This window comes from Gasterosteus aculeatus, chromosome 4, assembly GCF_964276395.1.
Source record: "Gasterosteus aculeatus chromosome 4, fGasAcu3.hap1.1, whole genome shotgun sequence".
Classification (NCBI taxonomy): domain Eukaryota; kingdom Metazoa; phylum Chordata; class Actinopteri; order Perciformes; family Gasterosteidae; genus Gasterosteus; species Gasterosteus aculeatus.
Genome location: NC_135691.1, coordinates 35,223,258 through 35,234,411, shown reverse-complemented (window position 1 = coordinate 35,234,411; position 11,154 = coordinate 35,223,258). Strand labels below are relative to the sequence as shown.

At 44.1% G+C, this 11,154-nt stretch overlaps 2 protein-coding genes across 2 annotated transcripts; both read left to right on the top strand.

The window, feature by feature from the left end:
• On the top strand, positions 1-2,918 carry il26 (interleukin 26). The gene is made up of 5 exons (XM_078100759.1): positions 1-233; positions 1,248-1,310; positions 1,439-1,579; positions 1,667-1,732; positions 2,161-2,918. The coding sequence occupies exons 1-5, from the start codon at positions 69-71 to the stop codon at positions 2,248-2,250; spliced, it is 525 nt and encodes a 174-aa protein (XP_077956885.1). The 5' UTR covers positions 1-68; the 3' UTR covers positions 2,251-2,918.
• A 3,466-nt stretch (positions 2,919-6,384) lies between these two features.
• LOC120817992 (uncharacterized) lies at positions 6,385-8,240 on the top strand. Its single transcript, XM_040174706.2, has 4 exons — positions 6,385-6,643; positions 7,084-7,158; positions 7,275-7,520; positions 7,800-8,240. Exons 1-4 carry the CDS (start codon positions 6,422-6,424, stop codon positions 7,911-7,913), a joined length of 657 nt encoding a protein of 218 aa, XP_040030640.2. The 5' UTR covers positions 6,385-6,421; the 3' UTR covers positions 7,914-8,240.
• The last annotated feature ends 2,914 nt before the right edge of the window (positions 8,241-11,154 follow it).

The following is an 11,154-nucleotide window of genomic DNA, read 5'->3' as shown; positions in this document are numbered from 1 at the left end:
AATGAGAGAGGGAGGAAGAGGAGGAGGTATAAAGGGGGCAGAGAGGAGGCCACCTGCTGCAGTTAAAGATGTTCCTCCTCTTCGTCAGGACCTCGGCCCTCGCTCTGCTCCTCGGCCTGGTGGCCGGCGGGACGAACGCACCGGAGCGACGCCTCACCTGTCCACAGGAGATCCCCCCGGGGCTGATCCGAGACCTGTGGAGCCGCACCAACCTGCTGATCAGCGCGCTGCCGGTACGATCAATACCTCTGATTGGTGATATCTGTTCATGTTAGTCTGTTGGGAACAAACACAGATCAATAACTGACGATCAATACCTCTGATTAGTGATGTCTGTTAGAGTCGTGTAAGTCTGTTACAACGGTCAATATGTTACTTTACTACATTAACACATCATCAAAGGACTTATTAATGAGCTAATCAATAGCTATCTGTTCTTCATTTTAGAGATCAATAATAAGAGTTATAGATAAGTCTGTAATTGCATGGGTTTATTACATTTTGTACATCACAATATCTGTCATAGATCCGTCTATCAATATATCAGGTTCATACTTTTCTAGGTCAATAATAACTGTTATAGATACATCAAAGGCATCTGTTCTTTCAGAATAAAAGATGACCTTTCACAATAAGAACCCTTTGGTTTACCACATGTAATCTGGTCTGTGGTCATAATTCATATTGATCTGTATCAGCTCACACAGGAACTGAAAGTGTAAAAAGCTGCAGTTCTTCAACCAGATCAAAGCGTTTGATCGGATCAGAGCTCAGAGGGAAACTTTCACATCCTCCGCGTACTTTGATATCACTATTAATACTTACCAAAGTACACTCACAGAAAATTGTGTAATTTAGTAACGGAGTACTTTTAAATGGTGATATTAAAACTTTTGCCAAAGGAACTCTTTAATAATAACAATAATAAAAACAACAATGAATATTAGTTTACTAGAATACAAAATGTATTTACCCATAAAATAGTTCTTACAAAATTGCATATTAATTGTGATATTTTAAATATTTCAGCCTCTTGGTTTTTATTAATTACAATGCTTCTGTTCTCAAATCAATGTAAATTATATATTTTTTTATATCCTTTGTAAAAGTTAAATTTGTTAACTGTTTACTCTCTTTTACACTTTACTTAATAAACTAAATGAGTAGATTTAAGAAACCTTGTTTTGACTTTTGAAGAAAAACGCCTTAAAATATCAGACTAAAGATTTGAATGTTTGCATCTGCAGAAAGAAGCAAATCTGGTCAGGAGACAAAGACTTCTGCCCAAGTTCTGCACCGACTGTCCGGAGGTCAGGGATTCTCCACATTCTCCACATTCTCCACATTCTCCACATTCTTTTAGATGTGTGAAATGTTCTTTTTTAGATTTGTATTCCGCTGCTGAAGCTGAGTGAGGAACCTGTCTCTCTCTCCTCAGCGTGTGATTGGCTGGCTGGAGATGAAGGAGCTGATGGACGTCTACCAGAGGAGCGTGTTCAGCAGGGCCGTCGTCCACAAGCTCCTCCCCCCCCACTACAGCGAGCTGCTGTACCGCGTCCAACACACGCTGCAGCACTGCGTGAGTACACAAGTACTTATGGTCAGATGCACACACAGAATACCCACGCACACCGACTCATGTGTACTCTGTGTACTTTGTGTTCAGGTTTCTTCCTCTAAATCTTCAGAATGGTTTAAAATCATCAGGAAACTGGAAAGAAAAATCCAAAAGGTAACAACTTCTAGTACCGACACTTTGTACATGATAGTATACCTAATATAACTGCCATTGCTCCTGCTAATACTACCAATATCGTGTACTACTACTACTTTTGCTATCAAGACTTACAAGTATTACTCCTATGCAAATTATTACCACTTATTTTGTTAGCTAATACTAATGCTGCTGCTAAAACTACTACTACTGCTAGTACTACTTGTAAAACTCCAGTCACTAGTAATATTACTGTCACTACTACTGCTATGAATGCTGCTAATACTACCAGTTATACTACTACTTGTTGTTGTTACTACAGCCACGAATACCACTAATACTCGCATTACTACTTGTATTAGTAGTAGTGCCTTTGCTGAGTGTGCGTACTTACTCTGTGAATACTACTAATACTGCTAATACTGCCTGTACTACCTGTACCTCAGAGGAGAGACAAAGGAGCGCTGAAGGCCGTCGGAGAGTTCACCTTCATCCTCAGGTGGATCGATGAGCTGAGCCAGCACCGCAGCCACTAACATCTTCATCATGGTCATCATCGTCGTTATGAACAACCTCTTCATCATCATCGGCGTTATGAGCGACCTCTTCATCACATTATGAGCAACCTCTTCATCATCATCCTCGTCATCATATTTATCATCATCATGTGAACAACACCTTCATCATGATCATTGTGAACAACCTCGTCATCTTCATCACATTATGAGCAACCTCTTCATCATCATCCTCGTCATCATATTTATCATCATCATGTGAACAACACCTTCATCATGATCATTGTGAACAACCTCGTCATCTTCATCATCATTATGAACAACCTCTTCATCTTCGTCATCGTCATCATTGTGAACAACCTCTTCATCTTCGTCATCGTCATCATTGTGAACAACCTCTTCATCTTCGTCATCATCATTGTGAACAACCTCTTCATCCTCATCGGCACGATTGTTTTCAAACATCCTCATCTTCGTCATCGAGTTCTTGAATATTACCATTTTTTACATTGTTTTTTGAATATTTAAATTGCTTTATTTTCAAAATAAGTTATTTTATTATTTATTGTATTTGCGTATTTGTTAAAAGTACTTGAAAGTGTTTTGTGTTGAATTCGGATGAACAAAAATATTTTTATACGAACTATTGTACGTTGGTCTTTAAAGTGGAATAAAGTAGATTGAACGCATCCTTGTTTGTGATCCGTTACCTCCCTCTGCTGGCCGAAGCAGCTACTGCAGCACGAGGACACGTAGTGATGTCACAAGGAAAGGAAGGAAGGGAAAGGAAGCAGGAGAGAGCAGGTGACGTCAAAGAAAACGGGGAAAAGAGAAAAGAATCGAGGGCGAGTGGAAAGAAAATAAAGTTTGAGGTTCAGGTTTATGCAATTCTGAATTCTGAAATGATTCAAAGGCAAAACTGAGTCACGATTTGTCCACTTGAAACTCAGCGAGGTCTCCGCCCCCAGGCGCTGAGTCATCGCCGCGCTGACTCAGCGCCCCCCCGGGCCGAGGAGGCGGGACGCTGCGCTTTGGCCTCTTCCGGCGTTTCGTTTTGGCGGCTCAGAACCCGCCGTTCGGAATGAAGAGTCATCAGAACCGTTAGCTTGAATGCTAACTGCTGCTAACAGTTTAAAACCTCTCACATACATCAGAGGTCAGGGGTCATCCGACTGAGCGTCACTGCGTCGCTGCAGGTGGGAAATTCAACCCTCCGCCGCACAAAGGAGGATGTGGTGTGTGTGTGTTTGTGTGTGTGTGTTGACGGTTGGCCCACAGGAAAAATACCCGTCTAGTTCAGACTTCTAGGAAACACAAAGGAGATAGTTTAGATGTAGGAGACCCCACCACCACCACCCAACTAATTCCAGTGTATTAACATTTACTTAGAAAGCCAACTGGCAGGGTGTGTGTGTGTGTGGGTGTGTGTGTGTGTGTGTGTGTGTGTAAGTGTGTGCGTCACAGACTGGCAGAAATTATTCATCCGATCTACAAGAAAAATCATTTGACTCAATTCACCTGTAAAATCGTCATTTTGTTCCGATGTTCAACCTCCTAAATTCTGCTCATGCTTTTGGTTCAAGTTTCTCTTCAACACAACCAGCGTAACCATGGAAACAAACGCAGTGTGTCCTACGTACTGTTCACAACGACTTACTTTGAAGACTCAAGTATGACGTTTTTTGCTTTTTGCTATTGTAGGGAGCTGTCAATCACAGTAAGCCCCGCCCTAAAGCATCCCTATCTTTATGGTCTGTTTGACTCTAAATGGACCATAATTCACTAAATGAACATTATGTTGTATTGAAGAAGACTTGAAACTAGAGACTGAGACCATAAACTCATGTTTACAGTGTTTACTGAGGGAATAAATCCAGAGAGAAGTAGAGTCATTTCCTCATAGACGTCTATGGGAGCAGAGGAGTCGCCCCCTGCTGGTCACTACAGAGAAGTAGAGTCATTTCCTCATAGACGTCTATGGGAGCAGAGAAGTCGCACCCTGCTGGTCACTACTGAGAAGTAGAGTCATTTCCTCATAGACGTCTATGGGAGCAGAGGAGTCGCCCCCTGCTGGTCACTACAGAGAAGTAGAGTCATTTCCTCATAGACGTCTATGGGAGCAGAGAAGTCGCCCCCTGCTGGTCACTACAGAGAAGTAGAGTCATTTCCTCATAGACGTCTATGGGAGCAGAGGAGTCGCACCCTGCTGGTCACTACTGAGAAGTAGAGTCATTTCCTTATAGACGTCTATGGGAGCAGAGGAGTCGCCCCCTGCTGGTCACTACTGAGAAGTAGAGTCATTTCCTCATAGACGTCTATGGGAGCAGAGAAGTCGCCCCCTGCTGGTCACTACTGAGAATGCAGCTTTGACTCATGAAGCTCTGACGTCACTTCAAACCAACGTGTTCATAATCAGTTTATGATGTTGAATAATAATATATTCAACAATATGATTTTTGCCGCGACCGAATGTTCTCTTTTGCTATTTTAAATAGTAAGTAAGCGTATTGTTTACTTAAATGGAACATATATTCATATGTAACCTCTATGATTCAGAGGAAAACTGAAACCACCAAAAGACACAGATAGTCTCCGTTGTTGATCCCGCAGTTGCTACGGCAACGCAACACCGACCAGCTGGAAAAAGTGTCGAGCTTTTTGACTCAGCACATTTTGGGGAAATCGGAACTTTGCATTGTGTGTGATGCTGGAACATGAGAAATATAGCAATATACTTTAAGTGTAAATGGAGCGAACGCCGGAGTTAATTAATCCGGGGGGAGGAGGGGGGTTGGCAGTGTTGGCAGTGTTGGGAGTGTTGGCAGTGTTGGCAGTGTTGGGAGTGTTGGGAGTGTTGGCAATGTTGGCAGTGTTGGGCGTGTTGGGAGTGTTGGCAGTGTTGGCAGTGTTGGGAGTGTTGGGAGTGTTGGCAGTGTTGGCAGTGTTGGGCGTGTTGGCAGTGTTGGGAGTGTTGGGAGTGTTGGCAGTGTTGGGCGTGTTGGGAGTGTTGGGAGTGTTGACAGTGTTGGGAGTGTTGGGCGTGTTGGGAGTGTTGGGAGTGTTGGGAGTGTTGGGAGTGTTGGGAGTGTTGGGAGTGTTGGCAGTGTTGGGAGTGTTGGGAGTGTTGGCAGTGTTGGGAGTGTTGGGAGTGTTGGGAGTGTTGGCAGTGTTGGGAGTGTTGGGAGTGTTGGGCGTGTTGGCAGTGTTGGGAGTGTTGGGCGTGTTGGGAGTGTTGGGAGTGTTGGCAGTGTTGGCAGTGTTGGGAGTGTTGGCAGTGTTGGCAGTGTTGGGAGTGTTGGGCGTGTTGGGAGTGTTGGCAGTGTTGGGAGTGTTGGGAGTGTTGGGAGTGTTGGCAGTGTTGGGAGTGTTGGCAGTGTTGGCAGTGTTGGGAGTGTTGGGCGTGTTGGGAGTGTTGGGAGTGTTGGCAGTGTTGGCAGTGTTGGGAGTGTTGGCAGTGTTGGGAGTGTTGGGCGTGTTGGGAGTGTTGGGCGTGTTGGGAGTGTTGGGAGTGTTGACAGTGTTGGGAGTGTTGGCAGTGTTGGGAGTGTTGGCAGTGTTGGGAGTGTTGGGCGTGTTGGGAGTGTTGGGCGTGTTGGGAGTGTTGGGAGTGTTGACAGTGTTGGGAGTGTTGGCAGTGTTGGGAGTGTTGGGAGGGCTCTGGGTCGCCTTCTTCTCATCCAAACTGGGAAACACATTGTAGCTGATTAGTGATTTTCTTCTCTTATGGTCCTGCTGCAAACTTCAGGCCGCTACAGTTCTTGCAGGCAGCACATTCATGTACATGCAGCTTGCACACAAAATGCACATTAAGCTAAATGTGGGTTTATGCTGCAGTGAACCACACACACACACACACACACACACAAACACACACACAAACACACCTACACACACACACACACACACTCAGTCATGTCACTAGCTTAACCTGAGGATAGCGTGTTCTGCACTACTACGCACAAAATTCTATGTAAGATCTGAGACTGGTCTCCCTCCATACGTGTGTGTGTGTGCGCTCGTGAATGGAAGTGAATGGAAACCTGACCAGGGAGTCTCCTGTGTGCACGAGTTTAGCAGCAGCACGGCGACTTTTAGAAGAAATCTGTTAGTCGATGCCGCTGCTGAAAGCCCACAAACCACAGCGACACACAACCACACAGAAACACAGACTCACACAGCGAGACAGGCAGGGATGCAGACGCCTATATATACGCAGGCCCACGGGTCAACAGACAGCATCATTGACTCGACTCAGCCCACCGCTCTTCTTGCAGAACAAACCGCCGTGAGCTGCCCTGAAGTCATCATGTCTCAGAGCGGTGCTTCTCTGTGTCCACTGGTCCTACTGGTCCTACTGGGAGGTGCGATGGCGTCCAAGAAGGAAAACGACCACGAGTTGATAGTAAACTTGCTGGTGAGTTTGCCCGGGCCGTTCCACAGGCCTCCGTTCTGGATCGTCTGTGGTTTCCGTGCTGGTGACTAAAGGGATTCGATTCACAATGATGGTTTTATTTCAGGAACTGGTCCTTAAGAGAACATAGAAGATGACTAGATGATTTATTATTAAGGGTTATGTGCACACATTAGCATTTACATGGTACTTTTACTCTACAGCCTTGATGACCTTTTACAAATGTCAGATCGTTTTAGATTGTTTTATTCACCATCTTTTGTATTAGTTACATTCCTTTTATTATACGCTGTATTAGTAAAACAGGGAATAGTGTAGTATTTGACACCTTTCCATATTTCCGTGTACTGCAGGTCCAATAAAGTGCATCAGTGAGGGAACGTGTTGGTTAACCCTTGAACAGGAACACAAATATTAAAATGTGTTTGTTGTTTGTGGTTTAGCGGTTGAAGGAGAGGGAGGTCGGAGGAAATCCTCTCTTTGGTTCTGTCATCAAGAGCATCAACACCTCCTGCCAGGTACACGCCGCGCGCCTCTGCTGACCTCTCGGGCTACTTTGACCTCCCGTACTTTGCACATTCCTCTCCTCGTTATTGTGACGTTCGCGTTGACTCTGCTGAACTGTCACCCACAGAGAAAAGTGCTCGTGATGAACGCCACCCTCAACGTCTACAGCAAGATCTTCTCCACCGTCCTGCAGACCGAGCAGCACGGTCGGGCCGTGGTCCCTCTGCTGGACAAGCTGGAGTCCAAGGAGAAGAGGGACAAAGTGAGGTCGGTCTTGGAGTCCATGAAGCAGAAGATGGAGAAGCAGAGCAGGCACCTGGGCCAGCTGAACCTCGACAGGGAGGACGTGCTCAGCAAGCTGGGGGACATAACGGTGGGTGTCGGTCAGACCTTCGTGGTAGAAGACTGTGCAGCAGATATAAACACGTTTGCAGCCTTTGTACAACAACAGAATATTTATATTTACAGATTATACCGAGTTCTGCGTAATTGAGGGCTTGGCCACTCTAGTAGTGATCTGAAGCGTTTAAATGCTTAATACTTTACATGTATATATTTATATATACAAACAAACGAAAATCACAAAATTATGATCACAATTTTACATTATTTACAATTATTGGAATCTTTAATGGACTGTGTCTCCTTGCAGGTGGAAGACCCCTCGGTTCAGAGAAAGGCTCTGGCGGAGTTTGATGAGGTCTACCAGGCGATCGCTGTGAGCTACCCCAAATGTGGACACGCCCACTCCTCCTCTGCCCAATGACATCACAGTTATCAACAGCTGTGACTCAGACTAGCCTCTCATTAGCATAATCTAATGCTTTTTTGTGTTTATTTTTAGATGTCATTTTTGTTTCATTCTATTACACACTTTTACAGTTTCACATATTTATTTAGTTATTTAAAGTTTTGTGTTACTTCAGGTCAGATCTCAATCGAGTCACTTCACTCATTCACTCAGTCGTATTTATTTCGTAATGATTTAATGTATTTTTCTATAAACAATTAATTTAAATTAAGTTATTTTATTGTTGTGATTTTAAACGTTTCGTCAAGATTGTTTGAATAAAAACAGAAATCGGCACCAATTAAAAGCTTCATTTTCCATTTTCTACACTTTAACATTCTTTATTTCTTATTTTTTAAATGTAACAAAAAAGGCTTTAACACGGGATTATTACTTCTACTACTTCTCTGGTGTTTTCATCCATTTCCCAAAAATCACCGTACTTCATAATGTTACAAACTTTACACCTCTAGTGATGAAGATGAGGACGACGATGGTGATGAAGATGATTTTATTGCCAAAGAGCAAGTCTCATCTGCCTTAAATTGAATCAAAATTTAAATACTTGGACTGTTAACAATATTATTAGAACTATGAGGTAACACGAAATGAATACAAGTAGAATACAAGTATCTCAAAGTACTAAACTACTTCACTCTAGTAAAAGTCACCAAGATTAGAACAAACTTTTAAAGAGAGAAGGAAAGAAAAATACATACGGAAAAAAGAAAGAAATAAAGAAAAAGAAAAGAAAGGAAAAAATGCAGAAACTACAAGCAAACGGTGACATCAGAGTGACATCAGAGTGACATCAGAGTGACATCACTGCGTCGCCGGCTCCTGCACCAATCACACGGGGGGACTTCCCCTCGGTGACGTAATGAGACTCGTGTCCTGTGACTCCACGAGTCATTTCACACATGTACAACTGTTTTCACTGAATATCTCCTTTGTGTTCCATAATTATAATAATAAAACAAAATGTATAAATGACGAGTAATAAAATAAAAAAGAGAGAACACTAAATATTTTGTTCTCTTGTCTTTTTGGATTTGAATCAGTTTTTTTCTGAGATCTTTTTGAATCTTTTATTTTCTCCATTAATTCATTGATTTGTGCTTGTGAGGCGGGGGGGGGGGGGGGGGGTCCCTCCCACACAAGCAGAGGACGGGGCTTTTCTCACCTGAGGGAAACGGTGACGTGGAAACCAGAAGAGAGTTCTGAAGAACTGAGTCATCGGTTTGGAGCGAGACGCATGTTGGGCTCCTGTTTGTGCCGCCGATCATCGGTTTCACAGAGGCCCAGAAACGGGCTCAGGACTCACAGCATCTCCAAGAGACCAGGATGTGGTCCTGAGCAGGAGGCAACGGGCCGTCCTGAGAGCGAAGCCAAAGCTTCACGGGTTAAAACCGCATCGCTAAACATTTCATTTAAAACCTTGTGTTTGTTATTTGACCTCTGACATTAATAGAAAATAAACATGGGGTTAAATAAGTTTTTAAATGACAAAAAACGAAACAAAAAAAAGTTTTCTTTGTTTAGTCAACCGCTGATAAGCACGAATCAAACGCACCTAACAATGATTTATGCTCCGTGACGCTAATTTAATGATTCAGAAACCTTTGGGACGTGTTTCACTGGGAGAACCCGATGGTTGTCTGCTTCACCCTGAGAGTAAAGGTCATATCTTTAGAACAAATGCACAGCGGACCCTCAGAGGACGAACTCAGCAGAGCAAAATCAGTAACGTTCACATGGATATTTGAAATGAAACCGCTGTAAATCCCCTCAAAACAGAAACAAAAACCCACTTGTGAAACCTCGCAAGTGTGTGTGTGTGTGTGTGTGTGTGTGTGTGTGTGTGTGTGTGTGTTACCCACGTAATGACCGTGCATCCCCACACCTGAGCGCTGACACCAGCATCTTACCTGCTTCTCTTCCTGCTGAGCTCGACAATAAAAATGTCCTTTTTTTAAGCTGAAAAAAGTGAAATAAAAACAAGCAGAGGCTCAGAAGGAGTTTAATGTGTTGGGTAGTATTCAACCTTTACTGAAGAAGTATTCAGACACTTTACTGCTGTCAAAGTACTAATAGCACTTTGAGAAGGTACAGACGAGTTGGACACTTGTGAACTAAACGGTCCATTTAGGGTCAAACAGACCATGAAGCCGAGGAGGCTTTACGTTCATCTGCTGTTTGGCTCAAATAAATTGTTTTTTCACTTTGTTAACACAACTTAATTGTTGATCTTCTAAAATTGCTCTCGTGTCCACTCCAGTTGCCAAAATAATATACATAAGTATATATATATATTTATTTTGTCTTGTGACGTTTCGCTGCGAAGTCCCTCGGACACTCGTCTGGTTTCTCTCTCTTCTTGCAGAGCGTGAGCTGCTCTCACTGCTCCTGCTGTTCCTTTCCTTTGGTTTCCAAATAATTATCTCACCGTCTGTGTGTGTTTGTATATTTATATAAATAGTGTAGCTGACAAGAAAAACCTCATTCAGTTTCCTTTAAACTCTTCTGGGCATTACAGACACTTCACACCCAGCCGGGGTGTCAGCGTCATGACATCATTTCCTGTCATCATCTGGCCCTTCAGCCGCTGCTGTTCCTTCATTCACACCATTGAGTTTCAATGGATCCAGAAGATTCAGTTCCCTCTTAAAGATGTGCTGTCATTGGTAGATATTTAGGAAGCGGTCAGTGGTCCTAACAGAGCGTATTGTTCATTGTGTCCGTCCCGGGAGACGAGTCCTCCTCTGCGTTCTCCCCCTTCCTCCCCATCGGAGGGGGTGATTTACCCCCTGGTCGTCACTCATTACATCGTTACACTCCTTTTATGTCCTTATTATTTAATGCATCTTTTACTGGTTTTTCTGTGGTTCGGTCGGTTTGATCATCGTCCTGCAGCCAGACGCCCCCAACATGTTCATGTCTGTGACCTCGGATAAGAACGAAGGGTCCGTGGCGCTTCCCGCCGGACGCCGTCGCTTCCACTCGAACGTCCACTGGGCTGCAGGGCCGAGCGCCGGCGCTCCCAGTGAGACCAGTGAGACCAGTGAGAGGCCCGTGTGCGTCTGTGCGGGGAGCCAGCGCTCGCTGTGCGCGGGTGGGAGACCCCTCACACACTTCTATGAACTTTGTTGATTTAAAGGAAACTGCACAACCACATTTCACACCTTGCGCTGCATCACCCGCTCTCTCTCCCCCCCCC